The sequence below is a fragment of the Macrosteles quadrilineatus genome, unplaced genomic scaffold (genome assembly GCF_028750875.1).
Source record: "Macrosteles quadrilineatus isolate MER2022 unplaced genomic scaffold, UCM_ALF_1.0 Scaffold_9__3_contigs__length_116548681, whole genome shotgun sequence".
Taxonomy (NCBI): domain Eukaryota; kingdom Metazoa; phylum Arthropoda; class Insecta; order Hemiptera; family Cicadellidae; genus Macrosteles; species Macrosteles quadrilineatus.
Window position 1 is genome coordinate 116,076,581 of NW_026542602.1, and position 26,736 is coordinate 116,103,316.

Below are 26,736 nucleotides of genomic sequence, written 5' to 3' on the forward strand. Positions count from 1 at the left end.
TAATTTTGAACAAACAATATTTTATATGTCTGTAAACAATAAAAAAAGATTTTTGTTACAGTTTTGTCCAATATTGTTACTAAACCCAATTTCATTTGATACCTTGTAAGCCTATGAAAATCAGCAATTGTGCTAAACTCAATATACCGTTAGGCTGAATTTTTCTTACCAGCTTAGAACTATAATTGAAAATGACTGGAGGGAAAAATAACATTTAAGTTTGACAATTCATAACTCAATATTTTCCCAAATCTATTTAAAATTGTAAAATTTAAATCAGAAGATAAATCATATTTGGTGAGGTTTATGTCTCTGAACAAATTAATAGTTATTACAAATAAAGTTGTTTCACCTCAATATCAAAATCTGTATTGTTATTAGATAGTTATATAAACCAAATATTTAACTAGGGAAATAATCTTCATTGCAAAGTATTACCCAATGCAATTAATACATATTAGTACAGTTTGACCAGTTATTATTTAAAATAGTTTCTTTACACACAAGTTTAAATTACATTTAGATACAAAACTAATTTACATACTAGTTTCGTGTGTGATGTACTGTTTAAACTTTGAAATGGAGTAAACGAATTGGTGGTTGTTGAGTGTTGAAACTTGTTTTTGTTTACAAAATGTTTGAACAACTTCAAGCTTTGCTTGAAGAACACTTATACTTTTAGAAATTATATCTAACAAACCAAATGAATTAAAAAAAAATATTTCAATGCAAGTCTTGATTTTACACTTGAGGGTTTTAGATATTTGTCTTGTTGACTTTACTTTAATGTATTTAAAATACCTATTAAGGCTAGACTTTTAAAGCTAATCGTATTATAAATTATATGTTATAAATAGTAAATTTCTCTATAGATATGTCACAAAATGCTATTATTAGTGCGACTAGCTAAACACTTTATTACTATAAATATTATTACAGTCTTATAGATTTATATTTCTAAAGTAATCAACTATTATTCCTTAAAATCTCTATGTTTTCTACGTTTTGGTCGTGGCATCAGTCGGTGCTAAGTAACTGATAGATTGTTAGATACAAACGTAATTTAAACCGGTCATTTATAGTTAAAAAATCCTTGATGGAAGACCCAAGTTGTATTTTAAAATAGCAATAATTGATTGTTCAATCTAGGTTGTACGTATAAGTTGTGTATGACTAATATCCAAAATGATTTAAATCGTATCTTATACAAAATATTATAACAAAAATAGTTTCGAGAATTGTATTGAAACCAAACAAAAGGCATTGATTGTGAGCTTTACATCCTAACTAAATATTTTTTGACTAAATATTTTTCGGCTGAATTATGGCTGTGTAAACATTTATGAAAATACATATCCCAATTTACATTTAAATTTTGTTAACACTGATGCAAAACTGAAAAATGCCTTAATACATCAAAACATTTACTCCTTACATTATCTTCAGAATCATGAGGAAGACTTTTTGGAAACATCTTGTTCCCATTAAAGAGTTAAAAACAAATAGTGACATATCTGATAACAACGATAAATGCAGCTGTAGTCTTACGTCGAGAGAGGACATCGAATAGAATAGCAAGAAATGTCGAAAGGAATTTTCAGGCGAGGTACTGCTGGGACAGTCTGGTGCCAGGGCCGCAAAAACTATAACACCGAACATCTCGTACAACATTTTGGCCCGTCCTTCTGAGGCAGGTCAATGTCTTCGTTCATCTTTTTCTTGATGGACTCTACAAAAAGGAAAAGTAAAGTAAAAACCCGTTCTTTTCTTCTGTTATGAATAGTGTAATGACTCAAAATTCATTGTTTATAATTATAGTCCTTATTTAAATTCCAAACTCAATCTTGTTATATTTTCAATATTTATCCATGTCCATTGTTAATATTATTAAAACCATATTGTCTCAACATATATATAATTTAAAATCAAAAATTTATTCATTGGCTTATTCAAAAATTATTATTCAAAAACAAATCCTCCAATCAGAACACCATCCATCTGGGTTCAAGATTATTAATAAAATTCAACCATGTTTTTATTTATGTGAACCCCATAACTTGATATGATTTACAACAATGAAAAGGAGTGTGCAGTGTAAAAGCATCCAAGAAGAACATAAAAGTTTAAACTCTTAATTGTGAAAATAATTGTCATATTATAAAAGAAAGTAGTGTCAAAATTTCCAAATTTTACTGAAGAAAGAAGAATTTAAGCCTTTAAACTAAGAAGAAAATTATTATTACAGAAGATTGGTGAGAACATTCCATTTTTATTAAGTTATTGACTCAGACTAGACTCTTCAAGCATTCATTTGGACCCAATTTACCTCTCTTAATTAAAATCAAAATCCTTCCTATTTAACTCATTGTTTCTAAAAGATTATTTAATTCAAAACTTACCATAACTTACTTATTGAAAATAATTCGGCCAGCACGAATCCCCACCCCTGAACAATTTTTGTAACCCTATTTTAACCATTTAACTTATGTACCATTAAACCTTGTATTTTAAAGCCTCTGTCCTTGTAATTATTATTGTTTAACCAAATAAGATTATAATACAAACCATATTTAAGGGTTTATTTCAATAGCCTAAATAGATCATCTCATGACTCAAGAGGTATGGATGACGTACCGGTACAGAGTTATTCAGCCAAAACACTCAGTTATTGAAAGTGAATTTAAATACAATATGTCAATACTTTACGCTGAACGTTATTGGACCTAAAGGAAATAAAGTGTCTTCGTGTTGATTGTAAATCTCACGTTAAGGCCTGGATGCAATGTCAATACTGATAGAATAGATTAGTTAGTCATTTATGCATAAGCAAAAATGTGTATGAAAACAAGGATCAATATTCAAGATAACTTACTACATATATTTGGACTGGTAAGCATTGTTTGATGAGCGACAGAGACTGTATATTTGATAAATCGAATATAAACAAGAACATATTTACCTGCTAGACTCTTCTTGTTTATCGCACAAAGGCCTTCACACAGGCTTTTGACAGGATTAACCTCCTGGTTCAACCCCTCGCTCCATATCACTAACATCCTGTACGCGTGATCCTTGTGACTGTTTGGCCCTGAAAGCATTATGGGGAAGCAAAATATTTATAAAAGTATTATGCTTGTCTCAGATATTGGTTTAAAAGAGCTAGATTATTTAAATACGGGGTGTTAAATCATCTCAAATAAAAAAAAAACATGTCGAATATTAGTTGGGAGTGATGTATTATTTTAATATGTTAAGGGGTTGGCTGAATTAAATAGACACAAAACAAATCATCTATATATTAAACGTAGTTCAAACCCGTTAATTGTGTATAATACTGGCTATGCATCACGAATCTATTGATCCATGACAAATATTTGTAAATATGAAAATATTATAGCCAGTGAATAGAATTTTAAGTACTTTTCATGTATTCAATATTAATTTTAAATGTAGAAATAAAAACAATTAGTGTATTAATTATGATAAACTCAAACCACAAAACACTTATATAAATTAAACTTTTGTTCTGATTTAAAATAACATAATGGACTGTATAAGAGCTTAATCATGACTCCAAAGAAAAAACTTAGTTTTCGATATCCATCGAACACTTATTAAATTAATAAAATCGTAAATAATACACTAGTGAATTACAAAGCTCTCTACTTCAAATGTTTTCAATGGTTATAGAACTAGAATGATTTCAACTACATACATTGATACTACTTGAGGAAATTGGAACTGCATTGTTTTTAACAGTTAAAATAGAGAATTTCTTACGTAAAATTCCATGCGATCTTTACATACATCGTACATACGTTGGTATATTCAATCCATTAATCCGGTATGCAGTTATCGAGCCTTTGTACTTGTGTTCAATAGCCATGATCTGCTCTTCTGTATAAGGCCCACTGATGTTGGTATGGATAGGTTTATAGGTTTATATAATCAGTAGATTAACTCACCGAACGTACCTGTGTACTGGTGCTCTATTGCCTTGATCTGCTCTTCTGTATAAGGCCCACTGATGTTGGTATGGGTAGGTTTATATAATCAGTAGATTAACTCACCGAACGTACCTGTGTACTGGTGCTCTATTGCCTTGATCTGCTCTTCTGTATAAGGCCCACTGATGTTGGTATGGATAGGTTTATATAATCAGTAGATTAACTCACCGAACGTACCTGTGTACTGGTGCTCTATTGCCTTGATCTGCTCTTCTGTATAAGGCCCACTGATGTTGGTATGGGTAGGTTTATATAATCAGTAGATTAACTCACCGAACGTACCTGTGTACTGGTGCTCTATTGCCTTGATCTGCTCTTCTGTATAAGGCCCACTGATGTTGGTATGGATAGGTTTATATAATCAGTAGATTAACTCACCGAACGTACCTGTGTACTGGTGCTCTATTGCCTTGATCTGCTCTTCTGTATAAGGCCCACTGATGTTGGTATGGATAGGTTTATAAAATCAGTAGATTAACTCACCGAACGTACCTGTGTACTGGTGCTCTATTGCCTTGATCTGCTCTTCTGTATAAGGCCCACTGATGTTGGTATGGGTAGGTTTATATAATCAGTAGATTAACTCACCGAACGTACCTGTGTACTGGTGCTCTATTGCCTTGATCTGCTCTTCTGTATAAGGCCCACTGATGTTGGTATGGATAGGTTTATATAATCAGTAGATTAACTCACCGAACGTACCTGTGTACTGGTGCTCTATTGCCTTGATCTGCTCTTCTGTATAAGGCCCACTGATGTTGGTATGGATAGGTTTATATAATCAGTAGATTAACTCACCGAACGTACCTGTGTACTGGTGCTCTATTGCCTTGATCTGCTCTTCTGTATAAGGCCCACTGATGTTGGTATGGGTAGGTTTATATAATCAGTAGATTAACTCACCGAACGTACCTGTGTACTGGTGCTCTATCGCCTTGATCTGCTCTTCTGTATAAGGCCCACTGATGTTGGTATGGATAGGTTTATATAATCAGTAGATTAACTCACCGAACGTACCTGTGTACTGGTGCTCTATCGCCTTGATCTGCTCTTCTGTATAAGGCCCACTGATGTTGGTATGGATAGGTTTATATAATCAGTAGATTATCTCACCGAACGTACCTGTGTACTGGTGCTCTATCGCCTTGATCTGCTCTTCTGTATAAGGCCCACTGATGTTGGTATGGATAGGTTTATATAATCAGTAGATTAACTCACCGAACGTACCTGTGTACTGGTGCTCTATCGCCTTGATCTGCTCTTCCGTGAACGCCCAGTGATGCGCAAGCCTCTTCCAGTCCGCAGCGTCCAGCTGTTTGTGCGCCAACTTCCACAACACCTGTTTGAGTCTGTCGTTCGTCTCCCCTACACTCCCGCGCCCTTCCTTCTGTAGCCTCCACTTCCTCCGAGCTGCACTCTGGTGTCCCGCCTCCGCACTCTCCTCCTGCAACCCCGCACTGCCCTCAGAGTCACACTCTGGCCTGCCCTAGGCCCGAACCGCCTACACATCTTTGTGCTGAGTGTGTATGTTAAAAGTGACACCAATGTTATAAAATATTCTGAGGTAAAATCTGCGAACTGTATAGTACCAAGCATAGAAGTATGTTAAAATTGGGATTTACAATCGGGAAGTTAAGTGGATGGGAAAGAACACTAAGAAAAAACAATATAGATATTTAGCAGTGACCTATTCTTCTGCAAATCATCAAACCGCTTTGCTTATAGATCGTTGCATTACATTTTTGTTTACCCGATTTTTTCATGCAAACGAAGTGAAATTATATATTAAATGTCCTCCATCGCATCCATGGTCACTAAAGCATTTGGTTGTTATTTATTTTAATTACAGAAAATAGACGGAAACCATACTTATATTAAAAATCACATGAGTAATAGAATCGTGTTCTTGATTTTAGATTCTAGAGTTACTGTATTTGTATTTTTGAAAATTTTTTGAGGAAACTGTTGGGTTCCTTTCCATAGCAAATAAAAAAATTAACTATTCTCTTGTACTGATTTAGTTGTATTTAAGCTAGAAAGAATTTTATTGCCGAAGCTTAAAAAATATAACCAGAATAGGGCAACCTAACATTGAAGAGGTCACGTTTGAAAAAATGGTCTTCAGCGAATTGTTTGTTTCTTTTTTGAAATCTCTTTTATCTCCATATGATTGGCAATTGGATGTAAACTACTTTTATTTTTAAAAGTTAATTATCTAAACTTTGAGATGCCTCTAGCTTTAAACCACCTTGTAACGCATAAAGAGCACTCATTCTAACATTAAGTTAATTTAGTTATTAGCTATGCAGGTTGTGCAAAATGGCCTTTGTGCTAATGGTTCAAAATAAAAACTTGCTAAGGGTGATTAGGTTAACCAGTGAAACAACCAACTTCCAAAACCTGATTGCAATTATCAATGATATTTAATCACCCAATCATGCAAGTGGCATAGTCAGTAAAAAGAAGAGTTTGCTAAAAATATCAACAAAATTACAGTGAGCAACGGTAATACAGTATGCAAACAGTAGATAGGCATACTAGTATGTGTTTTGTGGTGTGGTGGTGTGCAACTCATGATGAGTGGAGTGGTTGGATACTTACAGGCTCCGGATAGTCTAGCCGAGCCGTTCTGATGATCATGTCCACAATAGCAGTGAAGCTCCCTCTAGCAGCTATATACAGAGGTGTTCTCCCACCCTACAGATACACAATAAATTACATTTTGTAGAAAGAAAAATACGGATACTTACATTTTAAATATACATATACGTACGCAGCATCTTCATCTAGCCCTTAGGGATATTTAATATTGTAAATATCGTATAGTTTATGTGTGTCTTGAAATAAGTTTAACGCGAGACAGAACAAAACTACCTTTCCTCAACAAATATAAGAATCAAAGGAACAAGCGATTGATGTTATGCTTCGCTCATACTATAGCAACCTACCAGATAGAGACATTACCCTCCCACAAACCATTCTAGCTCTGTCTAAAAGGAGTTAATTAATGTATAAAACATAAGTTTATTACTCTACCAGATTGGATACATCCAAGAGAACACAATAAGGAGGCAAATTGTTTCATAGCATCATAAAATTTACAATTAAAATTACAATTTGGTGCCAAACAACATTTCATAAACTCAGACCAAAGAGAAACTTCAATTCAGCTTAGTTGACCTTAATATTAAAGATATTGTGATTTCTTCTTTGTGGGTGTATTTATAATTACCACACCCAGAAAAGTCAATCAGTAAAACATTGCACTTAACTGACTTAATGAATAATACTTAAATGATTAGGTACCTGTTCCCTCTGCTCAATGTTTGCTCCAGCTGCTAGTAGAACTTTGCATATATCTGTGAAACCATGCTCTGCTGCTATATGGATAGGAGATTGCAGCCTCTAGAACACAGTTAAACTCAAAATTACAGTAAGCCAAAACAAACACTTTAATGATAGCCAGGTTAAGAGGTTCTTTTTTTGGTAAATAGCTATACTAGTGAAATCCTAATGTGTACAGTTGAATCAACAAAATAACCTGTAATATGATCATACAAGTTATCAGATGGATAGCTTTATTATGGCTAGCTATTCCGATTTAGTAAATATAAACTTTTATCGAAAAATTACAAAGAAAACCCACGCTTCCAAACGCGGAATATATTACGCTCATAACTCAGGCCCTGCTTAATTCTACAAAGGAGATTTGTTACGACGTTACTTGCCTTTACGTTAATCAATCTTCTTTTGGTATTTGTGATAATATGAGGAGGTTAAATATTTACAAAACCACCATATTACAGTATATTCTGAAATCACTCACCTATAAAACTGAACGGAAAAGTTTCTTTTTTTCTTCTTAGTCAGTTATCGGAAGTAAAAATAGAATTATTATCCTCATCAGGAATAATATAATATATAATTAATGACTGCTGGACGGCCTGTGAACTGAAATGGCCATTTGATCCATTTTGATCCATTATGATGAATAAAAACGCCGTCAGAAAATCTGGTGGGTCAAAATATTGCATTTACGTTGAATTTAGGAGAATTAAAACGTAAACAGTAGAAATATTTGAATTGATTTGAACTATATGAAATAGATGGGTAAAGTCTTTGATAGGTATTTTTATAGTGTAATACTTGATCAGCTCTCTTATGTCTCTTATGTTGAATGTGTATAGAACGATTTTCGGATTTGATTTAAGGCTATGAGTAGAACAATTCATTGTTAAAACTATAACAAGTTAACAGGAAGGTTGAAGTTAGAGTTAACTAAGAAAATTAAATTTTCTGTATCTCGATTCACATTTAATTTAATTTTCAAAAGAAACCTGCAATAATAACACTATATCAAGAAAATTTTAAAATGGGGGAGTTTGTAAAACCTAATAAGAATATAGCACATCTATGTTTTGTTAGTAAATCATATTGGACGGTTTGCAACAACTTATTGTATACAAGATGTGAGTGCGACGAATATTGATTTTTATGATGTAATTGATAATGATTGTAAAGAAAATAAATAAAGCTTTAAATAGCTACTTGAATTGAAGGTTGGAGACAAAGGTATAAATCGAAAATCTCACAAGTTCTACTGACACTTATTGGAAAGAGAAAGAGTTTCTTCAGAGTTACCTGTTTGTAACTAGTTTGACGTTACATTAACCTGTAACTTGTAACTGTCTTTTATGTTAACAATTAAATCTCACATTTTAAAAATTAATTTATAATGCAAATGTTTTATTTGATACTAGGTTGTTGCTTTAGTTTGAATTACGATTTTCATTATTTGGAAAAATAAACCAATAACATTTTGAAAATATTTGTAAGTTTGCCAGTTTTAAAAGAATTAATATTAAATTTCTGGTTATCAACTGTATACCATTTAAATAATTTAAAATCGTATCCTATTAAATCATAAGCTAATTTGAATTTCTAAAAAGATACATCAGAAAGTAAGGATTTCAGACTATGTGGATGGTCCCATTTAAGATGTTAAAACTAGCAATAATTTTAACACCCATTTGTATGATGATTATTCATACCGGAAAAGATAAATTTATCTTTATCGAATCATGAACATCAGTTTGGCACAATGGTGGTGTGTCATTATGTTACCACTACCCCCTACCTTCATATTACATCATATTGCAAGACTGTTCCAATATTGAGTTTCATCACGCATTTTGTTGCTCGATAGTAGCAAACTGTATTGTATTGTTTTATTTAATTTAAAGTCTTTATATTGCACTATTTTTTAGCAAAGAAACTCCCAAATGGGAATGCTGCACGTTGTTTATCATAATAAACTACTTTAAATTTTCTCTCATCTTATTTTTCTATATAAAAACAGCAATGACCTATGTATGTTTTCAACCTGTATGTTACCTCGAAAGAACTTTGTATCGTACGTATACATGGTCAACGAATTAAGAAACATTACTGAACGGGTTTTTAATTTTGTATATATGTCTAATTATCGATAAAGAGATATTGATTCTATTAAAATATTGTAACTCGGCAGTAAATAAATAAACTGTTATAATATGGTTGTACCTGATCTATCTGGAAATGGTTACTTCTCAAAATCGCTCTACAAAGGGAAAACGTACAGTTGATGTCTAAGACCCCAGCTAGTTCTGTTTAACCTAGGAAAAATACTCAACCTTTTCGACGCAAGAATTGAAAACAAGTTGTTACTGTTTGCACCAAAAATACCTGTTGAAGCCAGCAGTGGCCAAGCAGTGAATTCAGATGAACAATACAACTCACAAAATTGCATAGCCCATACAGAAAGTTATATTAGTTTAAAGTAAAAATAAATTAATCTTTCAACACAATTTAGGCTGTTCAGCACAAAAGATAATCTAATAGAATTGCAAACTATCTATATCTTACTAAGGAGAGCATTAATAACAGTCAGAGAAAGATATGGTCCTAAAAAATAGGTCGAAATAGAAGCCATAGTTTTATATTAACGTTATCAGGAAACGACATTTCTGTTCATTGCTTCTTAAGTTGCTATTTTATCGAAAGAATTACTATGAAAATGGGAAAATGATAATTTGGCAAGTACTTAAAGTTAAAGTAAAATTTCTGGAGCTATATTAGCTACTTCATTACAGCACCAGCTACGTTACTCTTTTAGTTTTTACGGCTACTTTGTCTTTAGATAACAAACATTGCATTTTCCTTCAGATTATCCTCAGTTTTATTAAACGGTTGGCAACTTTATTATAGCCACGATCTTTAACTGCAACAGCCTTAACCCTCCAAGTGTTATGTGTCGAAAAATCGACACATAACACACTTTGTGTAGTGTTTTGTGTCGATTTTCGACTCACAAACACTGTTTACGGCGAAGGCTCTATGACTGACAAAATCGGATTGAACTGGATCGAGTTAGGTATCGTTTTATTTGGCAGATTCTAAGCTTTCTCCCGAGGTCTGTCTCTAAGCGCTATTTTCTCTCGAGCCGATCTTGATTGTAGCAGACAGCTGACGTGCGTATTTGCAAACAGCTTGGTTAACATCGCACCGATGACTGATGTGTTTTATTACGTTTATCATTGTTTTAGTGTTAAAAATCAAAAGTAGTGATATACGTGGTGCATTATAAGAAGATTTAAGTGATTTTGAAGGGCTGGTTGATGATCCTGAAGAAGTAATGATATTGATGTAAATTATCAGCCAGATTCCTAGCTCTGGTTAGGCTATGCATTCTTAGCTAAACGCTATGTACTGAAATCTGTTTTTTGCCCATAACTTATTTATTTGCAAATCTACTTCCTTATATTATTATACATTTGTAATCCTCATAAAATTTAGAACAAAGTGGCTATTTTCAAATATTTATAGGCCTATAATGTATACAATTTCATTGAGCGCAAACTTATTTTTTTTTTTAATTTTCCAAATTTTTTTTTTACCTAAAAATTTTTTTTGAAACAAATGTTCCTTATGTTTTATGTATAATATTGAAGCCCATGATTTTCCAAACAAAATGGTATATAGAACAGTATAATTAACATTGTTTTTAAGCTTCTCAGATCCGTTTTAATAAAACCTTGCAAATGCGCAAAAAATAGGCAAACATTAAGACCAAAACTAGGGACACTCGGAGGGTTAAAGATTTAGACATTTCTGTGATTATGTACTTACAAATTTGTATTGTATTATGCATTGCTATGATGAATAGTTTGAATTGACTTTATTGCTTAGCAAATCGGTAATCCGACAGCCATTTATATGTAGAAATTCCGCTTCAAATCCACGTTCACAAACTAAACCAATAAATATTTGAAATGAAAATGGTTCATTGCGGTATAAAAGTAATGATTTTTTTGGGCGAACCTACCGTAGTTCGATGCAAACAAAACCTGTGTATATTATGTAAAACCAGTAGGTATTGTTCTTTGGAATTGTTTCTTCATTTTTATTTGCGGTATGGTAGAACATTCAGTGTAACTACTTGAGAACACCCAGTGGTCTGTGACTAACCCATATGACCTGTATGTCATCAATTAAATTAATTTTTCTTGTTAAAATGAGCTGATTTAAATATGTTAAGGAAACGTTTATTTGTTTCACTAAAATTGAGTGTTGAAATGATATATTTAACATTGACATAGTAGATATAAAAACATCTTGTCTGGCAACTTTTTGACTTTTTGTTTCAAGTTAAACAGAACTGCAAACACGAAGTTCAAATTTAATCAAAATCATAGTATATTTTGAGATTTTCCATTTATAAAATATTCATTAGTTTTTGATTTATGTCATTGGTTGGTTCCACCACAGGATTGATGATTCTGTACAGTAAGGAAGACATAGCAAAGGATTTTTGTCGCGGGGGCTAAGGTTCTACTCCGGCCAATCACCACTGGATGTTTATGTGCCAAGACCTTGAACCCAGTGGTTTAAAAGCCTTCTGAAGCTGTTGTTCCACGTAACTATAATATCATTTTCTTACTCGGAATGTGAGAAACCCTCTCTAATAGAATACTCCACTAAAATCAAAGCAAAAATATACTTTTTTGATATAAATTTATAATGTAAACAATTTTTATCTCCCTATCAAATAATGGAGACCTTCCAAATAAAACTGTTTTAAACACAAGAGAGAGGTAGTCGGATGCTGCTCACAGCCTGGGGAATAATTCATCTCCCAGTTCGTATCTCAGACCCTTGGGGCACAAATACAGTTGCTCTGGCGTTTACGTCAGCTAATTAATTAGAGTTTAACATTATTCTAGGTGCAACAGGAAACTTTTAAGTTACTCTTGTGAATATTTTAGCACTTAGTAAATATGCTAGCAGGTGCATCAGGCCTAGTGTAAACAAAAGTAGAAACAAAAGTGCGTTGTCTACTACAAACGTGTGCTGTAACATTAACATTTGAATACAATTCCATGATTAGTTGTAAACTTTGAAGCCTTGAAACCCTTTGAATCAAGCGTTCTGCAAATCTATTTGTTGAAAATCCCGTTACAAATTATTTGGTTAAGTGTGTAGAGGGTCGCTTTAAAACCCACCTTTACAATTAGGAAAACCTGTCTGATAAACACTGTGGTATTTCATTAGGAAAAATAATCAATTGACATTTCCCACTTACGGATATGCGTCATGTAAAATAGTATCATGATTCATCAAACCGTACAATGTTCCTCAGCTTAAAATCTGACAATTACAATTATAGCGAAATATCTGGACCCTTGACACGCGTTTGTAATTTCAACACACAACTGGAATAACCGACTGGATATAACTGGATATAATTAGTCATATATCATAATTTGTTCTATGTGCGCTATGTATTTCTTATTAATTTTACCAGAGCATAGAGTAAGCTATATCTTAAGAGTTTTTACATTTAGTTGCCTACATTTGTAATGGAAATTTATCCGTTGTTATTTAAAGAGATTATATATGTATAAAGTTGAAATAAAATAAAATTCTTTATTAGATTATGCAAGTTTTAAAGATATTAAGGTCAAATTGTGACCTTATCACAGGAACGTATTGTTTCTGACAAATTCATTTCAAACTCTATGTAACGAAAAAAATCTGTTGACAAATGAATGAAGTAGTTTGTTGAGAAAATCCCTTAAGGTTCAAGTACAACCAACAACGCACAATCAGTTCTGCTCTCTCACGTAGTATCACATTGATAATTTTACTAATTATTTTCACAGTAAAAACAAATGTAAAGTATAAATGCAGATTATTTGATAGATCAAAGGGGTTTCAGAGTGAATTATTTCCTCACATGCCCGGAGCTTAGTCAAACTGATTCGATTTTGGAACAGTTTTCCTGAACAATCTAAATACATATTTGAGAGAGAGAGTTAAACTGAAAATTTGTAAAATCACACGTGAGAGAATCAACAGAAATTAGTTCGTTTCACCATCTCTGGAATTTCGCCATCGATTTCTGATGGGGTGTAGCCTAAAGACACGAATGTTTCCCTATATTTTTTTCCTTTCGTTAAAGGTAATTTAAATGGACAGTTAAAACGAACAGAGTCTAAATAAGTTTTAAAATTCCATCTAAGAACTGCGAAATGATGAAAATTCTTGGGCCATCCACAGAATCTTATTTCTTTTAGCTATCCAAAGAAAGTGTCGACTTAACTGTAACTATTATACAATTTTCAGTGTAAATGCAAGAGTTTGGTACAAGTTAACATTACAAAGCAAGCATTTACCGCTTAGAGTCGGGGAGCTGAAAGTTTCCCCATAAACATAGAGAATAATTAATGTTACAGTCTCCGCTAGCGTTCTCTAGGGAATGAAAGCTCTGCTGACTTTAGGTAATGACACTGGTAATACACCCGAAATAATATAAATGACACAAAAACAATGTAAAAGTTTTACTGTCTCTGTCAAAATGTTTTAAAATTTATTAAAAATATCTGATTCCACTAGAAAATAGTTCGTACAAACCATAACTTAATAATTATACCATCGAATAATCTATCCATGATAAAATATCTCTGATAGTCAGTATGTTTTTTTATTATTTTTTTATAACTCTATTTTCTACAGAATCTAAAGCTAATACAGTATCTGTTCTGCTAATACCAGTAAGGACTGGTCAACTTACTTTGGTTAATGAACAAAAATACAGGCTGAATGTAAATGCCAAACACTTAATTGAGAGTGTTATTGTCGTCTAAAAGACTTGCATTTACGTGTAGTTGGTATCATGTTTACTTATACATGGGCGAGGTTCCTGAATCCGTTAACACATTGTGTGACAATGTGAGTAAGGTACAGTATCGACATTGGATAAGTATAACGGATATATTGGGACTTTTACAGTATTTGTTGAGAAAGATGAATTTATTGTTTGTCAAATGGACCAAATATGTGTTTACATTCAGTTGTAACAATAACAGAACATAATATGCATGTCAAAATACAGTTTTTCTGTTCATACCATAAGATTGAGACCTTAGTTTCACACATGACGACACATTCAAAACATTGAGTTATGGACTAAGCTACGATACTACTCAGTACTCCAAAAAGGAAATAAAATATAAAAAAATATTTTTTAAAACCACTATCTTTTATTTTTATTTTATCTCTGAATTCAGGACAGTATATAGAAAATACGACTATATTTTTAAACGTCACACAAAACAGAACAAGAGCCCTTAACGAATTAGTTGTCGCGACATTAATTGGATTGGTGACATTTAGAGTATTGATTATGTCAACCCATTTAATATAAGTTGACCTTTCAATAATAATGGATGTAATTTACTTAGTAGAAAATGTAATATCAATTTATGATAAAGTGTTTGTTGATATCTTCCGGATCATTGGCGAAATTATGTAACCATACATTAAAATTTTACTAAACCACAAATAGAGTAAGTTTATTAACTATTATAGGTTATCTTCAGAGATAGGAAATAAATTAAAACGTAAATTGCGACTGCTGATGATTGAATATCAAACAATGCAAACGAAACAGGCAAACGACGTTTCCAACGGCAAATAGAAAATTCACTAGGAAAGATTCTGGAATTCGTGTACATAACAAATCACGAGTGATATTTCAATCATAGATAGATATATATTAACAATTTGCAAGAAACACATAGAGCAATTAGTAATTAATTATAAGTAAACCTAATATCCAACCGAATTGCGTTTCGCAGTTTCAAGATTGGAAAAAATAACAATACTGTACAATAAATTTGTTTTAAAGAATTGGTTCAACATGTTTAAAACAAGGAATGAGTTAAACCTCACGTACGATGGTAAAATCACTCCGCTCGTCAGGGGAAAACATTGTGTAGCATGAATGAGTTTTTCACCAAAAGTACCCACATAGTTTCCATTGAAATTCTTTCCTCGCTTAAAGTATTATACAATAACTGATAGCGATGTATATGGAAAATTCTATTCAATATCCAAGAATAATGATTAATTCTTTTCCAGATGATTGTTGGGTTGTATTTATAAAGTGGAGCTCCGACTGATTTATTTAAATATTCATATGCACTTCTGAATTGGATACGAACTAGCAATGCAGAATGAACACTGTGTCATAATCCTTTTATCTGTAAATTTGTATTCACAAAAATACCCTTCTGGTTTTATTTTCATGTAACACATTTCGCTGTTATTTATACCATTAGTTTATTGATATTCATAATCTGTATTATTTAGCTCATTATTTCGTATCTTTGAACGCAACTTTCCTTTTTCGGAAAACCAGCCTGAATCTTACTGATAAGGTCCAAAACCATAAAATGTCTACATAAATTTATATAAAACACTCTTTTTGTATTTGAAATATTTTGGTTACGCAGCTCACCGCATTGAGTGCATTGAGATCTGCTCCCTTTGCAATGAGCAGCTCTACGGTTTCACAATCGTTGGCTTCGCTGGCCTGATGAAGAGGAGTGTTGCCGTTCTGAAACGTAAGTTCTATTTTAAAAGTTGTAATCACAGTTAACATTGATCAGTAAATACAATGTATAAGTAACCTAATGAGCTAAAACTCAATAAGATGCACTTGAATGTCATTGTACACAAAGATATTTGTGTTCTGATTTTAAATATCACTATTTTATCATCATTTACCAACCTTGGTTATTTTGCATGTAATTGATTTTGTAAATCTATTTTTTGATGTACCCCTTGAGGGAAATCAATAAAAGGATGAAACTGAAACTGAAATATCACTATTTACCTTGCTCTGTTTGTCGACATCACTGCCATACTGTAGTAGAGTGTCAATTATACCGCGACAGCCAAGACTGCTAGCAACATGCAGCGGAGTCATACCTTTCTGTAACAGGGAAATGTGCAAAAGTTATGACGTTATGAGTAAAAGGGTGAACACCGATTATGACGTTACAAATTTCTGTGAGAGGAAGACTAACACCTTTTTGATCCTCCACACCATATTTTTATGATTTAAGAGTATACCGTGATAAAAGTTAAAACAATAAAGAACAATTATTTACGTGAACGCGGTTTGGTATTTTCAGGGTATTTGTTACCATAAGTCAAAGGTATCAGTGTTTGCTGAAGTTACTTGAAACTCCTACGATTTTTCACTCCTCTTCCAAATCTGTTGGTACTATCTCACAATAATAAGGTACTATACTAGAACCAAATTTGGTAGACCAAGATTTAGAATAGGTAGGAAAAAATCATAGGAATTGCAAGTAACTTCAGTAAACACTGATACCGATGCCTTTGACTTATGGTAGAACTACTCATCAAAACATCTCGTTAACAAATTGCTAATTTTTGTCGGATACGTCCACCTTTCCCAATTTTGGTTTTTGTGGTTGAAACTACGTCAAAATGAAAGGAAAACTTTTTAACCCATATCATCTTTTATGTAACTTTAATTAACTTAGTAACAAAACTATTTAATTTCAGACTTTAGGACTCTCTCTGAGAAACTCAAGGCTACAGCTGTCCCATATACTGTAGATGCGATGTCTTCAATGCAGATACTTACTTGGTTGTCGACGTCGGGTGGTGTGCCGTACTCCAGCAGAAGTTGAGTCACCATCAGGTGTTTGTTTTCCACCGCAAGATGTAATGGTGTGTTTCCCTCCTCGTCTCTCGCCTCAATCTGAGCCTCGTGTCTGAGCAGGAACTCCACGACGTCTAAGTGACCCTTCTCACAAGCCATGTGCAGAGCTGTCCGACCTTGCTGCAAAGTATTGGTGGAGTTACAAGTCATGTTTTGTGGCGTTTGCAGATGTATTTATACAGGGTGTATTCGGACACAATGAAAAGATTTTATGTATTTGTTCTTTAGGACGAATCAATTAACAACAAATCGAGGATGTTTTAGGCCATGCTTCTAAGCTAAGCCTAAAGAGTCAGAGTTTTAATATTTTTTAGTCTGGTTATCGGGTTTGTCCGAACGCCCGATTCTTCCCATATTGAAAAGCACACGCTTTGGGAATTGCCTCGCTTTGGGACCAGCTTGCACGATCATAATCCCACCCCTTTCGCACAGTCTCACCTTATTAAGTAGTTTGGTGTTGGCACCAGCTTGCACTATCCTTGAGACCACCTCCCTGTGGCCGGCCTGGGCGGCGTGGTGCAGTGCCGTCTGCCGCTCCTGATCTACCAGGTCCACATCTATGTGCTCCAGAGAGTCCAGCAGGAAGTTCACCACGGACAACCGGTTGTTGCGAGCAGCGCACATCAGCAGAGTATACTGCTTCTGTACACAAGATCATACATAGTATTGCTTCTTTAGATTGCAGCTCATTAGGAGAGGCAGACTGCCATTAGAATTTAGTGAGAAGTGACTAATGAGACATCATTGTAGGCTTGACCGAACCATTGTTCTCTTCTCTTCTTCTTATCTCTGTAATGTAGGCTACCTGCACTCATCTTGAAACAGGGTATATAAAAAGAGTTTGGGTTATCCTTAAAATTTATTATTCCTTAACTAAACTGGAATATTAGGGGACTACTTTTGCTGTACAGTGTTTTATTGGTGCTTCCATCAAGGGTACATTTTCTTCTCTGGGTAAATATATATATTCATAAACTCCTTCTCTTTTTACGCTTTACTTGAAGCAAGCAGCACGTCTCTTACCATCCGAAATTGGCAATTCCAAAACGTGCATTGAATTCAAAGTAAACGGCTAAGAATTGTTTTATTGTTAACTATTATTAATTCTCTTTAAAGTAAACTTGTAAAAGTTGTTTTGACCCATCTAGTTTTTTCATCTCAAGTAAAAAGTGTTTTTTTTAATCCAGCAAAATTAAGACTACCTGGCAACTTCCCATCTCTTTACTTCCAAAAGCATAAAACAAACAAATAATTGGTACCTATATAAAACAATAATTCTAGTCTGACTAGATTATTATACATGAATTTATAGTATGCAAGATTGTTACTTTAAGTCCTACAATTATGACAATTTGCATAAGTTAAATCAAATAAATATGGCCACACATCCATATTCTTTAATGTAAAAATCTCTACGCACCGAAAAAAACCTCAAAAAATGTTTTATTCCTTCGACATTACTTACATTAAATGATCTAGACTCTAGTCTAGACTGACCATGTCCCCCTTACATTTTCTCATTGTTTAAAATTATTGCTTTTTATGGTGTCTTTCAACCTTGGTGTCTTAATTACTGATTGTTCCTGACTTTAAATTTTCTTAACACTGAACTCATTTGTCTGTAAATCAAGCTATAAATGTAATAATAAAGCTTCCCTTAAACAGTTATTGTAGAAGAGGTTTTAACGACTCTATATAAAAACGTAGAGATAGCTTAAGTAGCTATGTCAAACCGTTAATTACAAATCATTCTCATAGATCCGAATGTGGTTCACTGCCTTGGCTTCATTAGTGGATGAAAGTAATTAACTTTAACGTCAAAGTATAATTAACTGTGAGCAATAGGTTAAGTCTCCAAGCAGTTCCTGTTTATTTATTCGATTATGTAAAATATCAAAGGGATAGCAAAATTAAATACAGTGTCTCTAAACGTGTTTCCACGTTTACCATTTTCTTAGTCTGTCTGACAAGAAGTATTACATTAATTAGACTAGAACAGTATAACATTAACTATAATAATATGAGCAGTTCTGATATCGACACCAGGGATTTTACAGATTAATCGGAATTTATTTGATTACTAAATGATTTTAATAAAAATGAAAACTCTGTTGGAGTGGGCGTATATTTATTGAGATAGGAGATAAAATTAGGACAAAATAACTTGCTTTAAAGTAAAATATATTCCCAGGAGTATATTTTACTGCACTTATCGATTAAGTAGACTCAACAGCTTATTAATTTTCTACTTCGAAGGTTAGAAGACTCGGTACTAAGTACATCCTAAACCATATATTATTTTGAATAGGAATTTTTTGACAACATTTGACAGTATTATCATTGACTATATACCTACAGATATATATACCTCGTGGGTATATATAGTCAATGGTATTATTTACTTCAAGCAGCTCTTTGTGTTTGAAAAGATAGAAAAAGTGACAAAACACACATTTGTTTACCTTGCTAGGTCTAACGACCCTGATTGGAAGTGTCAAGTGTATCGTTGACATTGTTTGCAGTATTGATAGAATTTAGTTAGCTGCTTAGTCTGTTTCATATGAATTGCATACAATGTATGAGATATTGTGATATTGGTGAGTGATACATGAAATATTTAATAAAATCAAGAGGAACTACGAATGCCATAGTCAAATTTGTTTGTTGTCTGATAAGGGATAAATCAAATTATCCAAGATTAACTGTACTAGGTTTTCTATACTTGTATGCTAAGTCTGTTAAGGGTGTTTTACTTTCTTAAGCTGATAAGGTAGTTTTTTGGCAACATTAGTTTGATAATCCATACATAAGTCAGTTGAGTTAATTTGTGGTAAGATTATATACTAAGTGGTACTTATTACCAAGTTTGATCATGTTATAGCTTTCAACAATTTCTAAACCACGTGTTACGGCTATAAGTATAGACATTTTGGCCAGTGACGTAATTTGTTCATGTTTTATGATCCATACAGATTCTATTATTATATCGTACTATTTCTGTATGTCTAAAGCTACATGGTAGTTTTAATTTAATTAGAAAAGAACCTGACCATAAAAAAATACCACAGCAATTATTTTTAGTGTGAATAAATGTCAAAATTATGCTACCCTGTACACGCATATTCTTTGCACTTCTGCATTCTCAGTATATTATGTAAATGGTGTTGGTTATGCATTACCTGATAACCTCAAACAAGCTTCCTTTTCTATAACTACTGCTATTCTATAGCTATTAATATGTTCTAGTATGCTAAATGTCACTAATACGTTATGTATAATAATTTTACAAATAAAGAGCACATTTAAAATAAACATGAATTCAAAAGGCACTCTTTAATTATGATAGTGCCCTTTAAGTTTAACTAAAAGGCTTTTTGTCTTTTTAAGAGCAAAACTTTTTATAAGTCTTGTTAAAAGATTACAACCAAAAGTTATATAAAGAAATTCCGGCACCTACACACGCATTATTCCAACATCACCGATAAATCAACTTTCAAATAAGATTTTATTTAGTTTAAAAAAAATATCCCAAACCTAACCACCCTTAGGTTAGGTCAGGTTATAATTATTAGGTGTGGTTGGTATAACACTAGGTGTTATACCGTAATTATACCGTAATTTATACCGTAATTAATTATACCGTAATTTTCGTTAAGTACGAAAATTACAATAGTTTAGACTTAAAAATTAAACCACTTAAAATATCTCTTGCTGTTGAAGGGGGTGTAAAGTAATCGACCTAACTTGAGTTAGCAGTTAACGATTTTATATATTAATAGCACGGAAGTTAGTAAAGGGAAGACTTAACCCGTCCACCGCAGCACTTTGGCTTTGGTTGACTCTCAGGGTGAGTTATCAAGTTTTCATCATGGTAGATTAACCAAGTTGTCGCCTTCATTAAGGCGAAACCTTGTAACAACATGTTATCTTGTTAAGATAATTAACTGCGAAATCACTAAACAAGTGTTATCACGGGATAAACAACAAAAATCAATAATTATATTGTTACAACAATTATAATATCAGTATTAAACCAATAATTGTGTGATGTCCGAATACTGCACAGTGCAATAATTAGATAAACAAAAGTTTACAATAAGACTATGTCTAAATATACTCAAAGCGGTATCTTCATGACTTAAGGTAATAAAACAGAATTCTTTTTCAACGATTAATATCACACAAAAATTTCAAACTTTTAAAAAGTTAGAACAACTTAAATTGCTAGGTTAGGCTAATGCGTACGTTGATCAATCAAACAATAATATTATAATAATTGTATTAGCTTTTTTAGTAAACATCCTTCAACAACACGAACAGTAGGAATATTCAGGCTTTTATTAAAAATAAAATAAATGGCTCTACACTTTATACCATACAATACAAAACAACCTAAAATAAAGTTAAAAATTCAACTTTCTGTGCTAGACTACTGTATCGATAAAATTAATTTTACTTTAACATTTCACATTATACGTTGGATACAAAAAAATAAATAAAATGTTAATACATAGAGATAAACAATATCACGTTTATGTAAAAGAGGATAAAGCAATAATCAGAAATCAGCAACCCTGTCCATGCATAGGCTCCCCGCCCATGAAGACCTTTCCCTTTTAGTTTTGTTGTGTAGGTATTGTTTTTTCTATTCTTTTCATTTTTATAAACGCATTAAGTATATCTAGAGTGAGAAAGAAAAGCCAATATTTGTTTTAGAGAGGAGAAAGGAGAAAGATGCCATGTATTTTGTTGCATTATTTTCTTGTAAACTAAATCTATTTAATATCATTACACTAATTGTACAACACTTACATTTAATTAAATATTACTTTTCAATTATAAACTTGTTTATCATAAATGTAAATATTATGAATCCCTACATTTTAAAAATCCCTTAAAGGCATTTGAACGTTTAAGGTGATAAGTTTACCACTAATGTTTACACCAGGAACCACACCGTTAAATGACATTTTTGGCAGTTTGGTCTTATGAAAGATTAAAAGGAATAAGATAGTATGATGATTAAATGTCTTAAAACCTCTTGACTTGTCCTTATTTATTAAAACGAGCTGGCGCAATGCAAATCCCTACCAGATTGTTTTGTTCCGTAAAACAATGGTAGCGTTAATTAAATTAAATAAGTCAGTCCTCGGTTTCTTTTCTTTTCGCTCTTTCTGAGTTGCTTGCTAAGTTAGCATTACTAATATTTTCCTTTTTGGAGACCAGTTTTTCTTTTTGGGATATGCTTGTATTTCGAAAATTGCAATTATTTGGTGTGATTACGACATTAAAAAAGGAAAGAATCAACAATAGCTCATAAATAAATACAAAATAAATAAAACTTAAATAGCATTATGGTTTAGGTTTTAAGTAATTGGCCTATATAGTATATTTTTAATTAGAAGGAACATAGTAATTGATGACATGGGTGGGTTCACGAAGCTTATAACCAGTTGAGAGTAAACTTGAATTAGGTAGACATTTTCTAATCAAAGCAAGTTTGAGATTTAAAACGAGGGAAATGGATAGTTGACTGAATGGATATTTAAAGTTTTGAGATAGTTGTAATTTAGTAATATCACTTTAAATGTATTCTTAATTATTAGAAAAAAATTATCAAGTTTTAAAAATCAAATAAAAAGTTTCAAAGAGTTATTTTAAAAATTAGTGGATATGAATTCGTATAGCAGTTATAATAGAAACAAATCTTCTATACAGGATAAGTTATCTTTTCCTGAAATTCTTGTCCTTTTCTATATTACACCTAGCCTCGCACCACTGGTTCATGGCATAGTAAGTCTAAAAAGTTGTAATAGGATGATTATAAAATGGACTAATCAATGGACCATCTACACCCTTGTGTAAACTAGTTACGAAAGAACGCTCGTCTTCATTAGTTCGAGTTAATATATCATAACGTAATATTATGCTGCAGAATAGGTTCACAAAGAAACTGAATTTATCTTCGAATATCATTTACTATTATTCTTATTTGTAATACATTGGATTCCAAAGGTTGAGAACGATCAATATTTCGCCATTCAATCGTGGTGATTTAATACACAGTAAGGCTGTTTACACACATTCATTGAGACACACTCACACCAACAAATTAATGACTTTGGCGGAGAACGTCGTCTTAATTAATCTCGATAGTCACTCTTGGCGGTTTCTCATGATCACAAATCAGTTGAGCGGCAGCTTGAGTTAATTATTTGAATTTTTGTTCAAGCTTGTAACCTTTGAATTGATTTAGTTCCCGGCAATAGGAGGGAGCTAGTTGAAGTTCAAAATTTTACGAAATGTATTACGTAACAGTTTTTGTAAATGTGAATACTTTTGAAGGGAAAGGGAAAAAAATTACCGTACACATTATTGAATGACTCAAAAAGATCAATTAATATATAAAGTAATTAAATTTGTGTTTACAAAAAAACTGTTTATATGGTTATGTAACGATAGCATTAGCTGCCTAAATCATATAACTATGTTCGTGACTGATAGTGATAATTGAATTTATATTGAAAAAAAAATACTTTCGTACGAAAATGAAAAGTAAGGACCAATTAAAGTAAAAAATATTGTATCAGAGCTTTTTGATATTTTCGGGATTTTAAATCATTTTCGCTGGAATTCCGATCAATCGGGCTTAACTACATATTAGATAAGCAAATCTCGACGTATAAATGGCGGTTTAATTTAATATTTTTAGTGCCGTTCTAGTTGATTTTACCTGCTACAGATTTATGTTTAATTAGTCAGTGTTTGATAAGATCTTATCAATAAATATCTCTATTTATTGTAGGGTAGATATTCAACTGATGTAGGGGTAGATATTCTATTCAACTCGGAGTAGGGGTATATATTAATAGGGTAGATATTCAACTTTCTATCAGTATAGGGTTATGATATTTTCTATAAATTAAATGACATCATAAAAATAAATTTCCCTTACATAAAATAATGACGCCTCTGTAAAAAATTATTTTAATGCTATCCAACGTCCCTGTACGCATTATTGTTACGTTTTCCTGTGTACAAAGCCCAAGGAGTTACTTTTTACTCATCAGGCTGCTCATCTCCAGAGGCAAATCAAAAGTTTCTCATCATTACACGGGATTAGGCCAGCCGCCACCTCCAATAATCTGACTAGGGACTCCCTGGGCTCATCACGCCTGGAAACTCTTATGAATAAACAATTCAATCCAACATTTTAGATCTGATTCCACAGATTACCTCAGTTCTATAGTTACTCATACAGAATAAATACTGTGTCACTACTAGTGATGAGTTTTCCAATTATTAAATTTATCAAAAGTTTAACATAACCTTATAGGCTTTACATTTAATTATAATTAAACAATTTAGGAGGGAATTTTTTTATTTATTAAAACACATCAAATTTGCATACATAATAAATAAGTAAATAAATTGATAAATTAATTGTGGATATTTGTAGAACGTGTACTTGCTCTATTTAAGTCCTGAATTTGCGTCAATTGTTAAATTTTACAATAGAAACGGTAATGAGATTTAATTAAACAGGCAATCCTGTCACCCATCTTAAATTACAACTTCAGTTCTTTTCTCCGCAACCATTTCAAAATTAAATTCTTTCAAAAGTTGTAACCATTTATTCAAAGAAGCTGATATTTAAGTAGATAAATGATCTCTTGCGACAGTTTTACTTGTAAGACAAAAGGAATTGCAGAATATTTACTCCATAGGCATTGTAAAGTGGTGGTACATTTGTTTTTATTTCCAGTCAGCATAGCCTATATTATAGATAGTTATTTTTTAAATTGGTATGTCAGTTTAGTTGCATTCCAGCTGATTTTAAATGGAATACGTTGTATTTACCACACATAAATTACGGATTATTTAAACAAATATAGGAATGTATATAAAACAAACAGCAATTAATAAACAAGAGGTTAAGGAGCAAAAGATTAATACGAAAATAACGATAATATATAATGATGGAAGGTTTACAAGGCCAATAATATAATATTTGACTCATAATTTTAAAATGTGCATGCTGTCTTAAACAACGGAACTGTTATGGGACAGAGGCCAGCCGGTATATTTATACATTTTAATTATTATATCACTTTATTCGAAAAAGAGCTATAAGCAACGTTTGGTAAGAAAAAAGAGAGTCACTTACAACTAAAGAACAAGTGTTCCTTATGTATTGGTACAGTTTATAATCCTCGAAAGCAAAATAATGTCAAAGTACGCCTTAAATTAACGATTCAAGTTTTGGTTCATGATCACAGCATCTAAAATACCACTCGAGATCATGATTAATAGCATTACACGTGCAATTAATTATCCAACCATATGACGCTTAAGCCCTAATATAGCTATTTGTATGGATCAATAGGGGCATTAGTTGGTTCGACGCTTAAATCTGATATTTTATATTTCAAATATCAAAGATTACACTGCATGGAAAAAAAATATACTTGTAGCTTACACATATTCAGCTAGAAAGGTTTTGTGGATTAACGTAAAGGATTTGCATGATAATGAGTTATGAATAGAGTACCTAGTTAATAGTTTATGGTTGGTTATATTAGTTACAGCACCGACTGAAAACATTAGAATCCAAAATACACTAACTTGTAAGTTTGGAATTTGGTGAACCATGTTAAAACACATGACAATTATAGATATTGAATTCAAAATATTGATATAATGAGTTTAAACTAACCAATGAATTTGCAAAAATATAAAAGCCTCCTACACTTACCAAACGCTCGAGATTGAAAGACGTCTTATCTGATTTTTCTGCTTTCCACTTCTGAAGTTCAGATAACATTCAATGATTGTTTTTCTTTTATTTAAAAAGTTTATAACATTTCCCAGAGCCTTTGGTAGATTAACAACTTTCAAAGTTGGAACGTCAACGAATATTGATGGTTCAAAACTTCAAACTTCTAATTTTGTAATGTACTTTAACTTGACTTTTTCACACGCAACACGTATTTTCATCGATATTAAATTTTTTGGACAATTCATTTAAATATTATTTTGAGTTTTTTGATATAGTTACTACAACTTTTTTTAACTTTGATTCCACCTTTACCACAAAGTCACATTGATTGAGCCACAAATAAGGAGAAGAAGAACTACTTATAGGGGGATATTAAGTGCTTGACTTATTACTTGCAATTTTTGTAGTGATAAATTTAGGAGCCTCATTTACTTTATACAGAACATTGGCTAAATAACTGTAAATATTAGGACTAAGGGGTTTTGGTTAAGTTTGTTTGAACAATTAAAAATAACTAGTTGCTCTGCCCGTGCTTCGCTACGGGGTGACAATGCAGAAAAGAATAATTCGGTTTTACTTTAAGATACTATAGTATACTATGAGAAACAGTTACAACACACTTACCGGGAAACATATAGGCAAAAGCTCAATCCTGCTTATTGATTATTTAAATTAAGATCTCTTAATGTAATACAGTACTATCATTTTATATAGTGTATAGCATTTAAAATATATGCAAAAGTATAATTCATTGACCACATGCCACAAAGAAACAATTCACCTTGTAAACAAATTAAATTAAATAGCAGAACAGCATTTCTGACAACAGCTGTAGTTTCATAACAATGTTTGTTTCCCATGTTAATCTTATG

General features: G+C 32.3%; 1 protein-coding gene across 6 annotated transcripts in view; it reads right to left on the minus strand.

The window, feature by feature from the left end:
- Nucleotides 1-406: 406 nt before the first annotated feature.
- The window catches only part of LOC129003059 (ankyrin repeat and death domain-containing protein 1A-like), a 215,283-nt gene continuing 188,953 nt past the window's right edge, over nucleotides 407-26,736 (minus strand). For 3 of the 6 annotated variants that reach the window (XM_054431272.1, XM_054431270.1, XM_054431273.1), the window contains 9 exons: nucleotides 17,524-17,727; nucleotides 17,008-17,205; nucleotides 16,225-16,323; nucleotides 15,847-15,945; nucleotides 7,314-7,412; nucleotides 6,609-6,704; nucleotides 5,226-5,451; nucleotides 2,960-3,088; nucleotides 407-1,729 (listed from right to left, as the gene is read on the minus strand). In XM_054431272.1, the coding sequence (XP_054287247.1) occupies nucleotides 1,644-1,729; nucleotides 2,960-3,088; nucleotides 5,226-5,451; nucleotides 6,609-6,704; nucleotides 7,314-7,412; nucleotides 15,847-15,945; nucleotides 16,225-16,323; nucleotides 17,008-17,205; nucleotides 17,524-17,727 (1,236 nt within the window). In that variant the 3' untranslated portion in view covers nucleotides 407-1,643. Of the gene's footprint in view, nucleotides 1,730-2,959; nucleotides 3,089-5,225; nucleotides 5,465-6,608; nucleotides 6,705-7,313; nucleotides 7,413-15,846; nucleotides 15,946-16,224; nucleotides 16,324-17,007; nucleotides 17,206-17,523; nucleotides 17,728-26,736 lie in introns of all 6 variants that reach the window. The other 3 variants (XR_008491612.1, XR_008491611.1, XM_054431271.1) reach the window with 3 other exon arrangements.